This window comes from Acomys russatus, chromosome 24 (genome assembly GCF_903995435.1).
Source record: "Acomys russatus chromosome 24, mAcoRus1.1, whole genome shotgun sequence".
Lineage (NCBI taxonomy): Eukaryota > Metazoa > Chordata > Mammalia > Rodentia > Muridae > Acomys > Acomys russatus.
The window spans coordinates 6198011-6219635 of record NC_067160.1 but is presented as its reverse complement, the minus strand read 5'-3'; the positions used below and the strand labels follow the sequence as shown (position 1 = coordinate 6219635).

General features: G+C 39.4%; 1 protein-coding gene across 4 annotated transcripts in view; it reads right to left on the bottom strand.

Annotated features, from left to right (window-relative positions):
- Positions 1–21625, bottom strand: part of Nckap1 (NCK associated protein 1) — an 81735-nt gene that overhangs the window by 12467 nt on the left and 47643 nt on the right. For all 4 annotated transcript variants that reach the window (XM_051166698.1, XM_051166699.1, XM_051166700.1 and 1 more), the window contains 9 exons: positions 19517–19662; positions 17304–17436; positions 14234–14353; positions 11523–11662; positions 10365–10496; positions 7523–7741; positions 7011–7141; positions 6720–6817; positions 4927–5020 (listed from right to left, as the gene is read on the bottom strand). In XM_051166698.1, coding sequence (XP_051022655.1) covers positions 4927–5020; positions 6720–6817; positions 7011–7141; positions 7523–7741; positions 10365–10496; positions 11523–11662; positions 14234–14353; positions 17304–17436; positions 19517–19662 — 1213 coding nt within the window. The remainder of the gene's footprint in view (positions 1–4926; positions 5021–6719; positions 6818–7010; positions 7142–7522; positions 7742–10364; positions 10497–11522; positions 11663–14233; positions 14354–17303; positions 17437–19516; positions 19663–21625) is intronic.

Genomic DNA, 21625 nt, shown 5'->3' with positions numbered 1-21625 from the left:
TGGCAATTTGATCCAACAAAAGTTAAAAAATATTGATAGCCAATATTTAAACTTTAAAATATTTATCAATTCTCTCTCTCTCTCTCTCTCTCTCTCTCTCTCTCTCTCTCTCTCTCTCTCTCTCTCTCACACACACACACACACACACACACACACACACACACACACACACACTGATCATGATCTTGAAATAATCTCCTCAGAAACTTGGCAGAGATAAGCGTAAGGAGAGAGCTGGTAATTAACTAGAGAGAACAGCTACAGGATGGGTAGAGTTACTCAGACAGTCCAGAAACTTTGAGCAAATTTTTTATTTAAATTTTTTTATTTTATTTCATGTTCTGTGTATCAGTGTTTTACCTGCATACATGTTTGCACTTTTCATATGCCAGATACCTGTAGAGGCCAGAGGTGGCCAGCAGGTCCCCTGGGACAGATGTGACAGAGTTACAGAGGGTTATAAGCTGCCACGTGGGTGAGCAGAACCCAGGTTATCTGAAAGAGCAGCCACTGTTCTTAACTGTAAAACCATCTCTTCAGCTCCTGTTTTAATTTTTTAATGTACATTTCTGTGAGTCTCTCTGTGTGACATAGAGTATGGATGCCCAGGGAGGACAGAAGATGTCAGATCCCCTAGAAATGGGGTAGTGGCTAGAGGCAGTTGTGTGGGAACCTGGAACCAAACTCCAATCTTCTGCAAGAACAGCAAGTGCTGAGCTATCAGTCTACCCCTTTAAAAAAAATTCTGAAGTTGTGGTCAAACAAGGAAAAACTCCTTATTGAGATCATAAAAAAGTCATTGGTCATACGACCCTGAACACCTCTGATCTCAGAAGCTAAGCAGGGCCGGCCTGGGAGACTGTAAGTGGTTGGGGCAGAGCTAAGCCACTGGAATTCATGGTGGTAGATCTGATCACTTGCATGCTGCTCAGAGAAAAGTATTTTGAAATGATTCCTATATACTTAATAGTCAAACTGTGCTAACAAAATAAGAGACTGGGATTCAAAGGAACATTTTATTAAATACCTCATACAAGGCAAGGGACTCTGTAACAGCATAGAAAAACCAGTCTGGGCTCCAATACAAACAGATAAGAAATCAGATAAGAAAGCAAGAGGCTAGGCATATGACTCAGGGGAGAGACTGCTTCCTATGCAAGTGTGGCCTGGATCTTGAGCACCCATGTACAAGATGGGTGTGGGGCACACCCACGTAATTCTAATGCCTGGGGTGCAAACAGGGAAACACATATAGTGCACTGGCCAGCCATTCTGCATGATTGATGAGTTCTGGGAAAAACCTTGTCTCAAAATGTAAAGTGCAGAAACAATGTGATAAATGTTAAAAAAAAAAAAAAAAAAAAAAAAAAAAAAAAAAAGACACAAATACATGGTAAGTTCCACATAAACAAAAATCAATCTATTAATTTTTTTTTTAATCTGTCTCCAGCATGTGACTGCCTGATTGGCAGATTAATGAAACAGTGGTATAAAGGAAGACTAGGACAGGGTTTATACCAGAGGAGAAAAATTTGTAGAACAATCAAAAACAAACAACAAAAGATTTCTCTGAGCAAATGCCATCCTAGTTGGAGTAAAGACTAGGAAAAGGTGTTTTATGAAAAGCTAAGCTAAACAAGAACCAGTAAAATGGCCTGCTACCAACCTCAGTTCAACCTTCAGGATGCACACAGTTGAAGGAGAAGCAACTCCAGTCTTCCACACACATGACCTTACACATACAAACAGATGCACATGTGTTGTGGCATGGTCTGGAGCTCGGGCCCTGAGATCTTTAGTGTTCCACCAGCAAATGCTCACATACACCATAGCCTTGCCTCCAAAATTATCCGTGACTGGCCAATAAAAAGGCCTACACCTGGGCAGGGCAGAAAAGAGGTAGGCCCGTGGGCTTGGGGAGAGGGAGGAGAAAGGTAGAGCAGAGGAAGAAGGAAACAGAGTTGCCGTGGTTAAGTATGAACTAGACGCACATGGGTGGGAGGAGCTTAGATCAGCAACTGGAGAGAAACATTCCCAGATGGAAAACATGTGCAAATATTTATGGGATTTGGGCTGGGATTAGAAAGGATAGCTTAGGGAGTTAGTTTCTGCCCAGTTCCAGTGTATACGTATATTAAAAAAATCTAGCAGGTGTCTGTCTTTAATTGATAAGATAGTTAAATAATAACTACTATAATAATTATATAAATTGTAGATATTAGTAACTATCACACATGAAATCACTCATGTACGCATACACAGATACACATGCTCACTCTAAGTGTAATTAAAAATAAAACTTAAAATAAGACAAAGATTACCCAAAACTTATAAAAGGGTAAATAAGAGGGGGGTGGTCTGAAAGGTGAGAGGCTCAGGGTTTCAGTGAGCTACATAAGACTGAGCACTGGGACAGACTATGGTCTAGACAGAGCTCTAAACTTCAACACTTTACTGTGGAATCATTTTGAGTAAGATCACCACTCTATATATTGCTCTGTAGCAATATGTATGTTTAGACATGGTGACAGGAGGACAAAAGTGAATGAAATAAATTTTTGAAGGATGAATCATGGCAGAAAGGTAGAAGATAACAGGTCCAGCTCAGGCGATTGTCAGCGAAGAAGGAGGACCAGGGCACTATGAGATTTGTTCACATGATACAGAAGCCCTGAAGTGAAAAGAAAATTCCACACTTACCCCCAATTCAGAGCCACTTTTAGTAAATCATAATGCCCTGTCTCCTTAATAGAATGACTTGCTGGTTCTAAATTGAACACCTGCTTTCTGGACATGGGGTGAAGGAAGCTAAAGAGGGGGTCAAAGGCGAGAGCATGTTCGCAGCACTTTACCCTAATGAACAGCCATCTGCTCTAAAGAAGACTCTCTCAAGCACACTTTTTCTTTTTCTAATAAAATACAAAATAGGCTTAATATATTTTAAGGCTAATTTTATAAATATGGGTCACAAATATTCAATAATTTAAATTTTAGTTTTAGCAAATCCCGGAGCCTTATTATGCACAAAATTTAATCATGCATAATCTTGGTAAGGGACTGTGAATTTTATTTTAAGTCTGCAAATTCTCTTTGTCTCAACTGCACACAGAGGTAAGGACCAGGTATTAAACATCTCACTGTATTCCTTGCTTCGAAAGGTCCAATTAAAAGACTGCTTATTACTAGGAAGGTTCAATTAGGGTTAATGGGGTGGTCATGGTCAGCTGACTCCAAAACCAGAGAAAAACAAAAATAATAAACAAAGAAAGCACAGAGATAGCCAAATAATAAAAATTAAAGCTTAAAAAAAAATTCTATTTAAGCCGGGCGTAGTGGCACACTCCTTTAATCCCAGCATTCGGGAGGCAGAGGCAGGCAGATCGCTTTGAGTTCATGGTCAACCTGGTCTACAAAAGTGAGTCCAGGATAGCAAGGACTGTTACACCGAGAAACCCTGTCTCGAAAAAACCTTTTAAAAATAAAAAAATTCTATTTATTTCCACGTTTCCCCTTGTGAGACTGTCAAGTTGGCCTTTCTTTTTTAAAACAACCACATAATAAACTGAGCTTCACAACCCTCACCTTGGCGTAAAGTTCTGTGAAGCTATAATGTACACGTGTTACCAACATCATGCCCCAAACTCCCTTACTGCTTCCTTCTTAAGTCCTGGGAACTGCTGCTCTGTTCTACAAGACCATCTTTAGTGTTTTTGTGGCACAAATGTTATGATAATTCTTAAGTGAGGTTTGAAAAGCAGAAGACAAGCAATAAAGTGATTCTCTAAGCATGTGAAAGGATAACATCAAGTGGTAAGGATACCAAATCCATGCTTTGTTTCCAATTATTGATACTGTTTCAGATACACTGATGTTGAGAAAAGAAGCCATGGCCTTGCACAGTAAGCATGCACACTACTCCTGAGGACCCTGGGGTTTTTTTGTAGAGTAACAAACTCTCTGCCTTTCTCCATTACACGTTATTTTGAATTTCTTAAGCTTTTCATGCAGGGAAGGCCTTTACTATTATGAATAAAATATAGCTGCTCCACCAATTTCAAAAAGATATTTCAAGAAAAATTTAAGCTATAAGTGACAAGCTCAAGTTTTCATGCAACAGAATATAATTAGGAGGAAGAGGAGGAAGAGTAAGAAGAGGAGGAGAAGGAAGAAGAGGAAGAAGAGGAAGAGGAGGAAGAAGAGGAGGAGAAAGAGGAGGAGGGGGAAGAAGAGGAGGAGGAGGAGGAAGAGGAAGAAGAAGAGGAAGAGGAAGAGGAGGCAGAGGAGGAGAAGGAGGAGGAAATTACTAGCCCAGTAGACAGGTAACACTCAAAAACATGCTAAGTGAAAGAAGTCTGATGGACGGCGGCAGGAATGGCTGTGTAGAACTGCTGGGTATGGCCATGGCTACAGAGCCCTAACACCTGTCAGTACACACCACAGCCTTTACTCAGTGTTTGCACATTTCAGGGAAGCTGAGTTTTACAAAGATACAGACTCAGAGGTTAATTACCTTTTAGTCTAATTAATGTGGACTTAATATATTGAATTTAATAGGTTCAAGAACTCATTACAGACAATACTTACTAATAACTGACATATATTAAAAACATAGTCAAGTGTTTCTAAAGTAAAGGTGGTGTAGTGATACCCATCTTTAATCCTAATAACTCAAGAAGCAGAGGCAGGCAGACGCTTGTGAGCTTAAGGCCAGCCTGGGTGAAGTCCCTGCTACCAAAAAAAGACAAAGTAGATATACTTTGAAAAGGCCTTTGATTACATTTCTTTCTAGTTCTCTTCACATGCTTAAGAGCACTTTTCATGGTTTGCTGTTTGCTGTTTGCATTTATGTTAAAAAATTTGGCTAGAAATTAAATATTGCATGTTAGATCCTTTGAATGTTTGTAAAAAGTGCCCTGAGTTACCCACATGATAATCTTTTGAAGAGTGCAGCCATCTGGTCTGGTTTGTCAAAGCTGGTCCTCATTTGCGTTAGCACATCAACATTCTCCACCACAAGTTTCTGAAAAAAGAAAAAACACTGAAGGCACAGATCTTTGTGTTATGATATACAAACTTGCTTGTGAGTTACAATTTGGAAAATAAAAAACAAAATTCATCAAGTCCAGATGTTCTCTACTATACAATTGTTTTAATAAGAGAATCTTAAAATTATTTATGTAAGATTAATGTTTTCCTTCAGTTTTGCAATTCAAGAAGTAGTAGGAAAATTCAGCAGAATTAATTCAGCAAGAATAAGGATCACTCTATGCTTAGACACACAATAGTACTTTAAAACATGCCTTTTCTAGTGTGGTAATTTCCAAGTTTTAGTGACCCAAACTAAAATGCTCTCAAAATCTAGTCACTTTATGAATATTTATGTGCTTATTAAATAATTCGTCTGAGGACTAACATATTCCTAAAATGATAAAAATGACAATTTAAAATGCTGTTGCCTCTAATATCTTTACTTATAGATTATGCAGTCTAAAGACACTTTCCAAGCAGCTTAAAGGACTTAAAATAAAAGAAAACACACTAAGCCAGATGTGCTGGCTACTTTTATGTCAACTTGACATACACTAGCGTCATTTGAAACCAGGAGCCTCCATAAGCTCTGGCTCTAGGGCATTTTCTTACTTAGTGACTGATGGGCTGGTGGTCCTACAAGAAAGCAGGCTGAGCAAGCCACGGGGAGCGAGCCCATGCACAGCCTTCCTCCACGGACTGTGTGTTAGCTGCAGTCTCTGGGTTCCTGCCCTGCCCTAGCCCACAGCGACGGGCTGTGATGTGGAAGCTAAGTAAGTCCTTTCCTCTGCAGCGCGTTTTTGGTCACGATGTGTCATCACAGCAGCAGTAATCCTAACTAAACAACAGGTCTGTGGTGAGTGGCAAAGCACTTGCCGTCCACGTAGGAGGCCTTGCCCTCTATCTCTAACGCTGCCCAATAACCTAATAATGTTCATGTCACAATCTGTGGAAATGTGGAAAGCAATACATTCAAATGATAAATTATAACAAACAACTTGGGCTATAATTTTGAACATAATCAAATAAAAGCATCATTATGCAACAGAATAAAGGCTTAATTAAGAACAGTGAGAAATTTGGCACCAATCCCTTTCACAAGTCAATTCACCTGTTTAGGCCTCTTGTTTCCTCAGCTGTAACTGAACTAAGATGCCATTGAGAGGCTCTGCACATGCTTTAATTTCATTTACATGTTGGTACTTTCATGTCAGGTTAACTTAAAATTCTAGGTTTTAGCCGGGCATGGTGGCACATGCCTTTAATCCCAGCACTCAGGAAGCAGAGGCAGGTGGATTTCTGTGAGTTCGAGGCCAGCATGGTCTACAAAGCAAGTCCAGGACAGTCAGGACTATAAGAAAAACCCTGTCTCAAAAAACAAAAACAAAATTCTAGATTTTACTCACATTCCTGAAATGTTTTACAAGAATTATTGTTTAAAAGGTGAATTAAAGCCTGGTATAGGAGTCTACATATACTAAATATACATATACTAGCTATCTGTGAGGCTGGTGCAGAAGGTTCAAGGCCAGCTGGGAAATTAACAAGACCTTGTTTAAAAACAAAAAATGAGAAAAGGGCTGGAGATGGAGCTCAGTGGTAGAGCACTTGCCTAACACATGTGAGGTCACAGGTTCAAACCCCAACACTGCAAACTAGGACAGCAAGGTGGGTTGATGGAGACTGTGTACCTTAAGCTCAGCAACTTGTGATGAAATGTGCCACATAAGACTCTCACTGAGGAACTTCATCCCGTATGGGCCTAGGAGCTCTGATAATGATCTCATTTCTGAAAGGAAATTAATTAATTTTAGTTTTTTTGACAGAGCAAATATATTAAAACAACAACAACAAAAAAAACCACCAATGACATACTGGACTATCCCATCTTATAAACTAATTATTAGTAGCCAACAAAACCAAGCCAAATCAAGTTATCATGTAAAACAATCAGGTTTTCTTCACCAGGATGCAATATTCACCTGATATATCAGAATATTCCTCAGCATTGAATGTTAACTCATTTTCTGTGGGTAAATTCACAAATGCTTTCATTGCAGGAAAATAAGCTATATGGCCATTGCTGACTTGTCTTAATAAGGTTTCCAAGTACCTAAAGAGGAAAGTAAATTTATAACTACGAGAAATGGTTTAAATATTTATTACAGTGTACATCCCAACATATAAGTCTTAAGTTAACTGATAAAAAGTGAGCCCATGATGCTGGGGAGGTGGCTCAGTGGGTCAGAGCGCAGGCTGCTCCCTCAGAAGGCCCAGCTGTGAGTCCCACGTGCTAGTTTATAACCAGCTCTGACTGCACTTTCAGGGGATCTGATGCCCTCTTCTGGCCTTTGAGGGCACTAGGAACACATGTGGTACATACATGTAGGCAGAAGAGTCATACATAAACACGTAACCATAAAACGGCTTTCGTAAGGAGTTCATTACAAAACAAAACTTTCCATCATTCAAAATTCCTACACGTGCTCCTCACCAATTTGTGTATAGGCTTGTGATGGTCGGCTCTCCATGACTGTCTAAGTGCTGCGTCTGCTGAAGAAGGACGTTATTGAACACCCTGGTGATGTCAATCTGCACACAGTTCTCTATGGACTGCAGCACAGTCATATACGCTCGCACACTCGTCAGAAGCTCTGATGGCTTTGCAATTTCCTGTGTAGCTTGGTTATACATAGTCATTCCAACAATTGATCTGGGGATAACAAAAGAAGTAAAATGTTCTCACTTATATAAACGATCTACTCAATCTGCTAACATCTAATAGCAAATAAGCAATAAAATGGAAAACATTTTTTAAAATAAAGCCATGGAATCACTACTGTCATTATGCCAATAACCTAAAAAATGATGAAAAAGGAATTCACAGAATTAAAAAGCATTCTGAGAATGACAAGAATTAAACATAAAAAGGACTTTAAAAACTGTATTAATATAGCAGGATAATGAACTATTTAACCTATGAGTTGAATTTGCTTGGCACTGCTGCTTGAAGCTTTTTAGAGTTTATGTGAACAAACTACAACCCCAATATTTAATAACATAACTACACAGTTATCTATCATCATTAATATTTTAAAAATGAAATAAACTAAGGTTCAAAACATAAGTAAACTATAAAAGGGGTCACTCTTTGGAGGTAGCCTGTTTAGAGTTAGCAAAGTTTCCAAACACCTAAAAAGAAATGTAAATATGTAACTAGTTTAACTAATAAGCATTTATGAAGGTATACGCCCTATATCTAAAGTTGACAAAGTAAATGATGATCTATAAATGTTTGCCTGATTTAAATGACATTCAACAAACTACATGACAGTTAGAACAAGATGATAATGAAAAAGCACATTAAAATATATGTTTATTCCCCCTGCATAAATGACACTAAAAGGAAACACGAATTTGAAAATACTTCTCTAAGTGAGCTTTCTCTGTATTAGACCCACCTATCCACTTAAAATTTTTTATTTAAGGGGTTGGAGAGATCGCTCAGTCAGTGGTTAAGAGTACTGTCTGCTCTTCCAGAGGTCCTGAGTTCAATTCGAGGCAACCACATGGTGGCTCACAACCATCTATTATGTGATCTGATGCCCTCCTCTGGCATGCAGGTATACATGCAGATAAGAGAACTCACATCATTACATTAAATCAATAAATCTTTTAAACATTTATTTAAATTATATTTACTTACAATTTAATTTTATTTAAGTTGTATTGACTGATAAGTACTGATAAATTACATTATGTGCATGTGTGTAGAGGTTAGAGGACAACACTATAAAGTCAGTTCACTCCCTCTACCAAGTGCCTGCTTGCTTCATAGCAAGCATCTTTACCTACTGAGCCAAGCTACCAACCCCTATCACTTTCTTAAGAAGCTCTCATAAGCATTAGACGTGTCAAACTTAAGACAAGTATTTGTAAGAATGCATCTTTAAGAAGGCAGACAAAGCCCATGGACAGGACCACGCCTAGATAAACCAACTCCAGATGAAAGTTGTCATTCTTGTACTTGGTCTCTGATTACTAAGACTAAAGCTAAGTAATAAAAACAAAACAAACACAAACAAAGCAAGTTGCTGCTTTGTCTTGACTCCAATCACTACACAGAGGTTTGGGGGAAAAGAGCATTTGCATCCCCACAGTTTATAACCAAACTATTACAGAAAGAAAGTGTGGGAGCTGAATTTAAATTGAGCCTCAAGATTCTGCCCAGCAGTCTCCCATGCACGCAGCTGAGAGCAATAAGCACAGAGAGCATAACGTCCCTTGTGCTTAAACACTGGAGTTTCGCTGTCAGTACAGCTGACCCTGCTCAACACCAGCCAGCTGACCAGCAGCTAACAGCTGGGCACTCACGTCAATGCTGTTCTACACAGTCCTATCTTGCTCTTGTCTTGCCGTACCAACCATTCCCTTACCAAAGGGTTAAGCATATAGCAATACAAACTTGGGAGAAATACACTGATGGTGGCAATGTCAGTGATCAGCACCAAGTGTGGGGCCGGAACCTACTGCCCAGTCACTGTCAGTTCACTATTCCACATGATTATCAGTTTATTGCTATTACTCATTAATGACCATAAAACCTTTATAACCTCCTTTGACAAAATTTTTTAGATACTAAGATTTATAAGATGAAAAATTATTAAGTATTAAACACTTCCTTAAAAATTAACTTTAAGGGGCTGAGATGGCTCAGTGGTTAAGAGCGCCACCTGCTCTTCCAGAGGTCCTGAGTTCAATTCCCAGCAACCTCATGGTGGCTCACAGCCATCTCTATAATGTAATCTGATACCCTCTTCTGCAGATAAAGCACTCATATGCAATAAATAAAGTAAATATTTTTTTTAAAAATTAACTTTAAGAAGTCTGAAGTACCATTCATAGAACTGTAAGAATTTTTTATTAATCTATGCAGTATTTGTCAAACACCTATAAAACTGTACTGAGAACTGACAGGTTGGTATGCACAGGCAAAGCAGTCCTAGACACCTACTGCTGATCAATGCTGACACCTTCTCTTACTCATTCTGTCTGTCTTTACTGCCTGCAGCCTCGTGACCTCCTGACCTCATTCACTTACCCTCCAGGAGCCTGAAAACAAACTAAGGTAGTATGACAGCTAACACTTTGGAGGAACTTACTGCCGTTGGCAGTGTCAGTAAGCAGTAACAAGTGTGGGACAGGAAGCTGCTGCCCAGTTAAGTCACATTCCTTGCTACGTGTGGTGCAGCAGTTTGACTCACTATGTCTAGAAAGTTAGTACTGGGTAAGCATTAGACAATGAAACGGTGGCAGCAGCCTGCGTGCTCGCTTACTTAGTGAACCGGATTTCCAGGTGAGAAGTCAAATACTCGCGCGGAGTGAAGGTGTGCTCCCACACCACCATGTTTGGAACATAATTTATGGAGAAGCATAACTCCGAAAGTGCAGTGTGCAACTTATCAAGGCTAAAAAACAATAATAAATAAGAATTAAAATGATACCACAAGTAATTTCAAATCTAGTTCATAAAATTAGTAAGACTTACAAGGAACACTGTAGAATTTGACCTATTTATTCTTAAACTGACAATTCAAAGAGTGTAGAGCTAACACAAGTGAGCCATTTTTAAACATCTCTCATGTTTCTATACTTTCAGCTAATAATGCATACACTGAGGGACCTCAGGAAGAGGGCTCACTCTGCACTCGGCAGCAGCAACTTCCTGTCATGGGAGATAGAGCGCTGTTTATAAAGTGGCAATGACTTTCATCTTAGGAACAAGTGCAACATTTAACAAAAATAATTCACCCAATGATTATCTACTTATGTTTTCTTTCCCATATGTTAAAAAATGTCCAAGACTGCCAGCTAGCATATTTATGTTTTCAAATAATGGATTCAGAGACATTCTAAGTGCTAAACATCTGTGACCTGACTCATGTTGAAAATACTCAGAAAATGAGACAGATTCTTGACAAATACCATATATTATTTATATGATGGTTCCTACTGACTGTCAACTTGACAGATCGAGAATCACCTGGGAAGCAAGCCTATGGCTATGTCTGTGAAGGGCAGCAGAGGTGGGAGGACCTGCCCTGACTGTGAGCAGTGTCATGGGCTGAGGCAAGGAGAGCAGCAGCATTCCTCCCCCGCCCCCAACCAGGCCTAAGCCCCTAGCTCCTGCACCGAGGTGGACTGCGCCCACACTGTGAGCCAAAATGACCTTTCCCCTTCTTAGGCTGTTCCTGTTAGTTATCTTGTCATAACAAGGACAAAACGACAAAACGAATGTATCTTCAAGAAGCTACATTTTAAAATAAAGCACTAACAGCTAGACAAAGTTATAATGTTTTTGTTTGGTTGGTTTTTGTTTTTGGTAAGGGACAGAAAATAAAATCTATTTAATTCCTATTGTTGTCTCAGTTCTAATACCACAGGGGCAAAGCATCTGTAGCAGAACAAACACACAGTAAAAGCAGGAGGCTTACTTGGTCACTACCAGCCTGTTTTTCCTCATGCTCTCAACACCTGGTTTTTCCCTTTCAGGTTCCCCTTTCTTGCCAGTCTGTTTTTTTGACTTCTTATTCACTGCTTGACTGATGGTTTTGGCACAATGCTTAGGCAGCAACTGAAATTGGGTAAAAATGACGTTATACTGTTGCATCAATTTCTCTCAATATATAAGCTAATGCAGGGCACCTTGGCTGAGTTGGGACAAGCAAGCAGTAGGCAGGGATGCAGGGATGCTTCACCTACCTGGAGTACATGCCTTACAGAGCATGGCGGAGGACAGAACTTTATTAAGGTTACTCAAGTTATTACTCAAAGGACAAGTAAAAACATACAGGGCAAGTAAAGAGTAAGATAAAGCACTCACTACAATTATGTAAGTGGCCTATAAAAAAGAACTAAATCTGCTCAGTATCTAGAGAAAATACTATGTAGCAGGGCATGAAGTGCAGAGTGAAGTAGTAGTTCCGGTTGTCAAGAGCGTCCCAAGAGTGCAGGCAGCCTGAGGGTTTCTACTGCAAGCAGCAGGGAGACAGGGGCAGCTTTTACAAATGGAGAAACAGGTATTTTTTTTCTAAAGCTAATTCTAACATTGACCAAAGAAATAATTAAAGCAAAACAAGGCAAAAAAAAGAAAACAAAGACAACCAGACAAGCTGTGGCGGGAAAAGTATAAAATGAAAAGGTGGGCTGGGCGTGGTGGTGCACGCCTTTAATCCCAGCACTAGGGAGGCAGAGGCAGGCGGATCACTGTGAGTTCAAGGCCAGCCTGGTCTACAAAGCGAGTCCAAGACAGCCAAGGGTACACAGAGAAACTGTGTCTCAAAAAAACCAAAAAACTAAAAAGAGAGAGAGAGAGAGAGAGAGAGAGAGAGAGGAAAGAAAAGGTTTCTACCTAATATAATGTTAATATCACTATTGTTTAAAAAAAAAAATCAAGGCACAAATAGTAAGCAATTTAGATTGATAGATAACATATCAAACAAAAAGAAAAGAGAACAGCATTACAAGTGTTGGAGGGCTACACTGTACAACAGAGCTGCCTTTATCAAAGAAATACTATTTTCAACAAATGGAGTCCATTACAGAAAATCACAATTAATCAAAATGCAGACTGTGAAGGCCAGTCCCAATGGATATATTTACCAAACACTCCTGTACCTAAGGCTCAGGAAACAATGCAAAAGAGGGGGCAGAAATTTTCTAAGAGTCAAAGGATCACGGAGTTTGCTGTGAGACTGTCCTAGTAAGATCAGAAACTGCGCTCATCAAGTCTTACAAACATGAGCAGGGCACCAACGAGCACGCCAAGGTCCACAGGAAAAGGTCACAGGGGTTCAATCCTACACAAAAAAGTACAGGCAACTGAGGAAGCTGCTGAGGTGGGTGGGAGGGGTCTTCCCCAGGGGAGAGCACAACAATTGGTTCTTCAGTGCCAACTGGTCAGTTATAGTTTTAGGAGAAGGGAGAAATGTGTAATCATATTATTCTCCAAAAATAAAACAACCTCCCATAAGACAATCAAAAGATGGTAGAAAATAGTGAGCTACCAACGAGATCAATATGAAGAGTAGAATTGGAGCATCAAACACATGTTCGCACAGAAAAGCAGTAAAAGTGAATGAAAGTTAGCATCAACAGAGCGGAGCATGTACTACTCAGAAGCCAGATATCATCATTACCAATAGGATTAGTGTCAGGAACATATTTTTTTTGTTAGTAATTTTTGTTTATGGTGATAATATTAGTATTACTGTGGAACTGTTCTGTGCATGTTTGAAGAAATAAGTATTTAATTATGGGAAATTCTAACTCTTCCATTTGTATTCTAAAACCTAGATTCCCAATATCAATATATGTGTGTGTGTGTGTGTGTGTGTGTGTGTGTGTGTGTGTTGGGGGGGAGGGGTAAGGTATGTATTAAACAGGCAAGGGCAGCACTGTGGCCGTCCTGAACTTGAAACAGTGGTATTATGGACGCTGTGGGGGATGAGGAATGAATACAGCTCATGAGGCCTAAGTAAGACCAGGAAGCACCAGATTGGGGCATGAAGAAAAACTGTAAGTAAAAATATATACAAGATGAAGTTGGTACTTTTAAACTAACTAATTTACTTATTTTGGTGGCACTGGGGCTTGAACCTAGGCCACTGTGCATGCTAGGCAAGTGGAGACACACCTCTGTGATTGTACAGTGCGCCTGTCCTGTGGGAAAGCAAGGAAGCTCTCAGGCGCTCTACAGGCTGCCACTTGCCAAACATGAGTCATTCTGAGTTTCAGTGTAGAAATACAGTAGATTTAAAAATCATCAAATATGGTGAATTCCAGGAACTCACTGTAGTATAAAATAATTTCCTCGTCACTTAGGAAACTAAGAGAAACATTCAAGTGTGCCGTTGCTTTCCTTTACAGTCACAGCGCTGGGTAAAAGCAGACGGGAAAACCTGTGAGAGTGCATCACACCTAGTGAGTAGCCAAGTCAAGTAGGTGCTGCGCGTCTCCAGGGTAAAGAACAGACATGGACACTCAACCCTTACAGCTCTAAGAAGTTCTGCGCTGGAGTTCACAACAAGAGGCAATGACTAGGCTTGAGAGTCAGAGAATTTTGAAAAGAAAAGTAACAACATCTAGTGACTTATTTTCTTGTATTCACAAATTTACTATCTGTAGGAAAAACTTAAATTATTACCTGGTCACTGAGAGTGCACTGTTCTGTGCAGATGTCAGTGATAAGGTTCCGAGCTTGTTTGGCCATCTCATCCAGGAACATATTGCACAGGGAGAGACTGCGGTCTCCTATATGATGGCGCTGCAGGTCAGAAGGTGGGAATAACACAAGTCACAAGGAAATGATCTCAACAAACACGGTAAGTGAACATGAAATTCAGTTACAATCCTACACTGCTGTGTCGGGGTGGGAAGTTTATGTGTGCTGCTTTCTCTACTACAGAAATTAAGCCATGTGTGTTCATATAAAATAATTTATACTTGGTAATGACACATGAAAATTATGATTAAGCCATGCGTGGTGGCGCACGCCTTTAATCCCAGCACTCGGGAGGCAGAGGCAGGGGGATCGCTGTGAGTTTGAGACCAGCCTGATTTACAAAGTGAGTCTAGGACAACCAAGGCTACACAGAGAAACCCTGTCTAAAAAAAAAAAAAAAAAAAAAAATATGATTAAGAACAATCCTCAAAGATCTCTATAAAGTATAAAATTATGTGTTTAACCAGGCATGGCAGCACATAATTGTAATGCTAGAACTGGGGAAGCTGAGGCAGAAGGATCACAAGATTGAGACCCTATCTCAAAAAGAAAGATAATAAAGTATACACTTTACCATCCAAATTTAAAGGTCTAAATCTAGTTATTCAATATTTAAAATAAGGTACATGATATACAGGAGCAGATTTAAGTTCGAGTTTTCTAATCTCAACCCACTTTAATATTGACATCTAATATATAAATACAGTTCTTTAATAAATACACAGGTGCTCAAATAGATGCATTAAAGTATTAGAGATTAAGTTGGGAAAATAAAGGAGACATTTAAAATTTCTGAAATTATTTCTTTCCTTCCTGCTTCCTGGGGTTGGGGAAGGGAAGAAAAAATAAAACTGAACATGCCTTCTTAGAATTCAGCAGATGGGGGGGGGGTGTGATGTACTTTTAATTTCAGGATAGTATTAATATATCTATATGTACATATTTATATCTCTTTATAGGTAATAGACAACCCACTTATCTCTACAGGAGTCTGTTTTTGTTTAGTTTTGGTAAATTGTAGCTGTTTGGTGGGGTTTTGTTAAAAATAACTACGATATTGAGCATATAAAATAATAACTTCTCCACTATATATGAGATATCATACAAAGAGAAATTAAGGAATAATGTCCTTCTCTGTCTTCCAAATTCACGTAATATACAGAAAGTATGTTGTTGAAATAAAGGTGTAGAACATACAAATATATGACCCACAAAATAATCATTCCTAAATCTATAAACCTTGAATTTTATTTCAAACCGCCTATAAACTGTAATAGGAATCCAAACACTGTAGCCAGACATAAACATTGGTCAACTCGTATGTGTATGTGGAGGTGGTGGGGGCGGGGAAACAGTTCAGAGGATTTGTGGCGGGATATAGTGAATTGAACCCAGAGCCATTCACAGTTTAACTGGGTAAGCCCTCCCCCAATAAACTACATCTCCAACCTTCTTCTGCCTTTTTAAATTTTGAGACGGGCTCTCAGTATGTTGCCTAGACTGGCCTTAAGCATATAATTCTCTTGCTTCAGCCTCAGAAGTGGTGGGGATTACAGGCTTGGGCCACCAGGCCCAACTGGGTCTCTCTCAAAGTCCTCTTCCCACAGAATACTCACAAGCTAGAGATATGCTACCTCAAGTTTCTTTTCAACATATTCTGCAGTTCTAAGAAAAGAGAGTAAGCACTAAGTTATAAAGAAATACAGTAGCTGCCACACTTACAAAATGATAACTTTTTTAAAGACCAGAGGGAAAAAAAACTTTTCATTCTATTTCCTTACTGGTTGTCAAATGTTAACTGTATCTATTGGGGATACAATGTAATGCTTTATTTATGGGCTTTTGTCTGTTTGTTTTGTTTTATTCTGGGAGTAAACCCAGGGACTCTGGACACCTAGTCATCACTCTGCCACACTGTGGACTCCAGCATCCTGAAGACACTGTAATCCGTGTGGGCACTGCAGAAAGATCCAATCTCTTCACCAACTTAAACATTAAAAATCTATTCTTTGTAGCCATTTAAAGTGTCCATTATTACAAGGGATGGGATAAACATTGAGATGTAACAAGAATAAATTAATAAAAAAAAATCTTTAAAAAAAAAAAAAGTGTCCATTATTAGTAGTATTTCCTGAAACAGTTTTTCTAGGTAGCTTAGGTTGGCCTTGAACTTACAACCTTCCTGCCACAGCCTCCTGAGTATTGGGATCACCACCATGCCCTGATCTGCATTATTAACTATGTCACCATGCAGTAGAATGATCATTAAATCATTATTTCTCCAAGCTAAAACTTTATGCCATGTGATACACAGTACATCTTTTGCAGATCCTCAAAATGACTGATTAGCTGTCCTCAGGAGCTGTGGGTTTTTATCTCACACGTATCAGAAAACCTGGGTTCTGTCTTACATATATATAATGTTGACAAGTCAGTAATCCATGAATTCAATCTTATTTCTTTCTTTTGTTTTGTTTAGTTTTGTTTGCTTTTCAAAACAAAGTTTCTCTGTATAACTGAGCTCCAAGAGCTCTGGCTGTCTAGGACTCACTTTGTAGACCAGGCTGGCCTCAAACTCACAGAGATCCACCTTCCTCTGCCTCCTAGTGCTGAGATTAAAGGCGTGTGCCACCACACCTGACCATGAATTCAATTTTCAAGACCTATCAGTATTAAAATGAAAGCAATTGTAGAAATTTAGTTGTTGCATAGATGTGAATAAATCTATAAACAGTAATTCCAGCAATATTAGTTATTTTAAAAGGAACCAATGAGTGCTATATGAGCACAGCTGTGCACCAGGGATATTCTTGTTTGCCTCTACACCTTACTGATCGGTTTTATCATGTATTTACTCAAGAATGGTTCTGATTCTATACAACGATGGTTTAGGTGAAAAGAAAAATTATGTAATTACATCTTCTAAAACATTTGGCTGGCTACTCAGTTGATCTCACTTCACCACATAAAGCACAGCACTGAACCAAGTTACCTCTTCAGGACACAGCTCATGTGTGCAGCTCATGAAGTGCGTGCAAAGCAGCGGGAAGGCAATGGAGTATCTTGACTGAGAGGGCAACTCCAAGCACTGCTGAAACATCTTCTCAAAAGCACGACTGTAAAAACTGTTAGAAAAACATATAAAGTCAGACAGAATGCTCACAGCTTACACGAAAAGAAAAGATGCAGCGCCAGTGGCTGGTTCAGTTCTTAACTCAAGTGAATGAAGATTACCAAATGATCACATTTATTCTCTTAAGAGTAGTTATTTCTCCCGCAAAGTACCTTTCACATAGCAACCATTCATTCAGAGCAATACTCTTTGTATGACATCAAAGCATTTTAAACAAAAACTTACACTTATGTGCAATGTCTAAAGAATATGAATACATAACATTCAAAACTCTTTACATTTTCTCACAGGCTAAGGAATTACCAGTCATAAGGACCACTATTGTTTTAAGTATCACTGAGAAAAGTATTACCAACTATTCAATTGTATGTCATCAATCTTTAAAATATGAATAAAATTACCCAAATGTGACTAAAAATTACAAAGATTTAAACATTATACTAAGTACTTTTATCTCTAGGAAGATTGAAGTTTCTAATTGTATTCTTTTATAGTCAGAACCTTCCTAGAGACAGAAAATGTCTCACCCTCTTTCTGGGAGAGGCTTTAGTCAGACAGTAACAAGACAGGTCCAAATAATCTTAGAATTCTTGTACATTTAACATACAATATATCTAACCCCCCCAAAAATGAGTGGACCGATGTGTCCCTGAGAGGACGGCCTTCATTCCTGGTGATGTCTTCTCCAGCACTAGTAATAAAAGCTATTCTAACAAACTGCATAGAGGTCATCTCTACGCAGTACCTAAACACCATAACCACTAGCCATTCAGGTATCTCAGCACTTTCAGAGTATGGAGACCTACTATGGTGTTCCAATTCACTCCTGTAAAGGAGCAAGAAGCAGAACCAAAGAGGTACTTACTGTACAGCTACAGAGTGAGAGTACTAGAATGTACACTGTAGCTTAATTGTTTATGAGTCTGACAACAACCTAGTTCACTCATTCATTCTGATGTTTATTAAATACCTACTATGTTAGACAAGAAGGAAACAACAACATAACTTTTCTTTAAGAAACTTTTCTGGCTGGGCAGTGGTAGCGCACGCCTTTAATCCCAGCACCTGGGAGGCAGAAGCAGGAGGATCACTGTGAGTTCGAGGCCAGCCTGGTCTACAAAGAGAGTCCAGGATAGTCAAGGCTACACAGAAAAACCCTGTCTCAAAAAACCAAAAGAAAAGAAAAGAAAAAATAGAAAAAGAAAAGAAACTTTTCTGGAGAGGAAAATGAGAGTAAAGTGAACGGTGGTGCTAAGTGGAATAGGAGAGGTGGTGCTTAGAAGAACCCAGAGAGCAGCCAGCTCACCTCTGTGACACAGATGTCTAACACGATGGGCATGAACTTACCAGGTATTAACCTAGTACTATTCCAGGTTATAATACCAGGTATTATTCCCATACGTGCTCTCCTTGATTTGTCCACAGCTGTTTTACCCTCAGACTGTACATGTAAAAGAGCCCTTAATGTGAGATTCACATCTTCAAACAAAATGCAACAAGACAGTTCACATCAGGAGGAGTTGGCTGCTCTTAGGAGTAGCTAAAGCCGGACATTAAAAAACTCTCAATTTGGCAAGCTTCTTTTAGTTACAAAGTGTGGTGGTGTTGTTGCCTGTTTTATGAAGACAGGGTTTCTGTGTAGCCCTGGCTGTCCTGGGTCCCACTCTGTACACCAGGCTGGCTTCCAACTCAGATACCCACCTGCCTTTGCCTCCCAAGTGTTATGAATAAAAGTGCTTACCACCAGTACAACCCAGCTTGTTACAAAGTTTTTATTTATTTAGTTTGTTTGGCTTGGTTTGGTTTTTCCAGACAAGGTTTCTGTGTGTAGCCTTGGCTGTCTGGACTCACTTTGTAGACCAGGCTGGTCTCGAACTCACAGAGATCCACCTGCTTCTGCCTCCCAAGTGCTGGGATTAAAGGCGTGCGCCACCACGCCTGGCTCAAAGTCTATTGTTCCCTTTATGGTTAAGAGTCCAATACTGAACTATCTTAACTGAACTAACAAAAACCAATCAAACAGCTTTATAATAAATATTTATAGTTTAGATCTATGGAAAATTACAACATACCAAAATATGGAGAGATCTGATGTTTCCACCAACATTTCCACCAAGGAATCTACCATTTTTGTATGGAATATTATTGTGTTCATCATCTTTCCAAGTTCTCGGTGATCTGCAAGGCTAAGTGAAGCTTTGGAGACGCTAGTGTATGCCTGTAGCAGTTCAACAACAAGTAACAGCAGTTTAGGGACAGACTAACGACTCAGGACTTATTGTACGGAGCGGGAAAAGCCCATTACCGAAAGGCATCAAAACTCTGATAGTGTACCAGAAACAGCATTTTCTACAGTTGTTCACAGCAGGAGCTGGCTGGTGCACTGGCTTATCAGGTCAGGCTGTTTGTGGCTGATCCAAAAGACCTAGTTCAATGCCTTGGACCCACATGGTTGGAGAAAGAACTGACTCCCAAAGGTTGTCTTCTGTCTTCCATATGTGTCTTGTCCAGCAACATGTATACATATACACATTACTGGGCAATATAATAGAAAATAAACTAATTTGATGGCTTCTACAAACATAAAATTAAGTAAAGTAAATAACAAGTAAGTAAATTAAAGTGGGTTATACAAAGGAAGTTGTAAGACTTAACCAAAACTCTGCAGCAGGTTGTGGAGAAAGAAATTCTATGACCAAATCAAAATCAGAATCCTGTCCATGAATAATGGACACAGAAGAAGGGCAGAGGGTGACAGGCGAGGTGCGCACAGTAAATATCAGTCACAGTGACCCATGTTAGAGTGCAAACAGAGAGAAGTAGTGAAGAGTGAGATTCAATCAGACTATGTACATGCTAAAGGATTCAAAACCTTGGCTGAACCACTGAGGGCTCTGTGTAATGGCCAGTTCTTACTTAGGAAAGTTGGCTATACATGGAAGGAGGAAGAAAAACGCATGTAGCTAGAAAGCACAAAGAGGCAGAAGCCTATTAGAAGACCATGCTGCCAACATGTCAGACAGCTTATGATGGCCTGGTCTACAGAGATGGCTACTTAAATAATTCACTGTGGAAATGGCTAGAGGTGGCGGGCAGCAGAATCCCAGCTGCTGATGGCAGCTCTGGCTGTCAGGAGCACTTCTTCATGGGCCTCAGGCATTGTGTTAAATATGGAAATTACACAAGACCCAGACTACCCACTCCCAAGGCTACTTATTGGGGCTATATGTGTAGCAATAAACTTGAAAGATGAGGTAATGTTTACATTGGAAAATGAGAAGTGTGTATGCTGTCAGAGAACAGATAGTCCCACAAGCTCAGGACCGCTTAGCTACAAACACACCCACCACACACAAGGCATTTATCTGCAGGGCCCTAAGCTAGTCCTGTATGACTCGGGGACAACAAGAACATGATGCACACATGCTGACACGCATGCTAGAAAAACCAAGTACTTGGTCTCTCGGAGCTCCATGTCTTGTAAACCATGGAATGTGAGAAAACTAAGGTATGTTTTATAAGCAAGATAAAAAAATTACATCTCTAATCTTACAATGGCAAGAAGCCTTAAGGTAGAAGATATTAGCACCCATTAGTAGCAAAAGTCAGAAAATGCAATTTTGTATGTTTTAATTTTCGTTAGCTAAGAAGGGAGTGAGAATAAGAAACAAACACATCAATTCTCTGATTTAAAAATACATCAGAAAAGAAAAACCTAACTGTATTTATTTACTTTTGATCTGTTATGGTCATGACTTTAATAAATATACTTCCATTAACGGATGCTCAGAATTTAAGTGACATTGTGAAAACAGATTCAGGAATAGTGCCAAGTGAAATAGCTGAAAATACCCTTCTGCAATTACTAACAACAATGGAAGAAGAACTGTGTTCCTAAACCACTTTTAAGAAAGGAACAATGCACATAAGTGAGAAGATGGGAAGATGGCCTCTGGAAAGACGCCTCACTAAAGGGATGAAGGAATGTGGTCTCTTAGCAAGAAGGGAAAGACTAGTAACGCATAGATAAAGAACTCCCAAGAGTAGAAAAAAGTGAACCGGGAAAATGATCTATAAATAAATGACAAACTTAGACTCAAAACTGCATAGGACTGCAGTGAAGGGAAAGCCAAAGATTCTCCAAATTGCACTGAGCTGTCTTCACTCTCCTTCTGCCACAG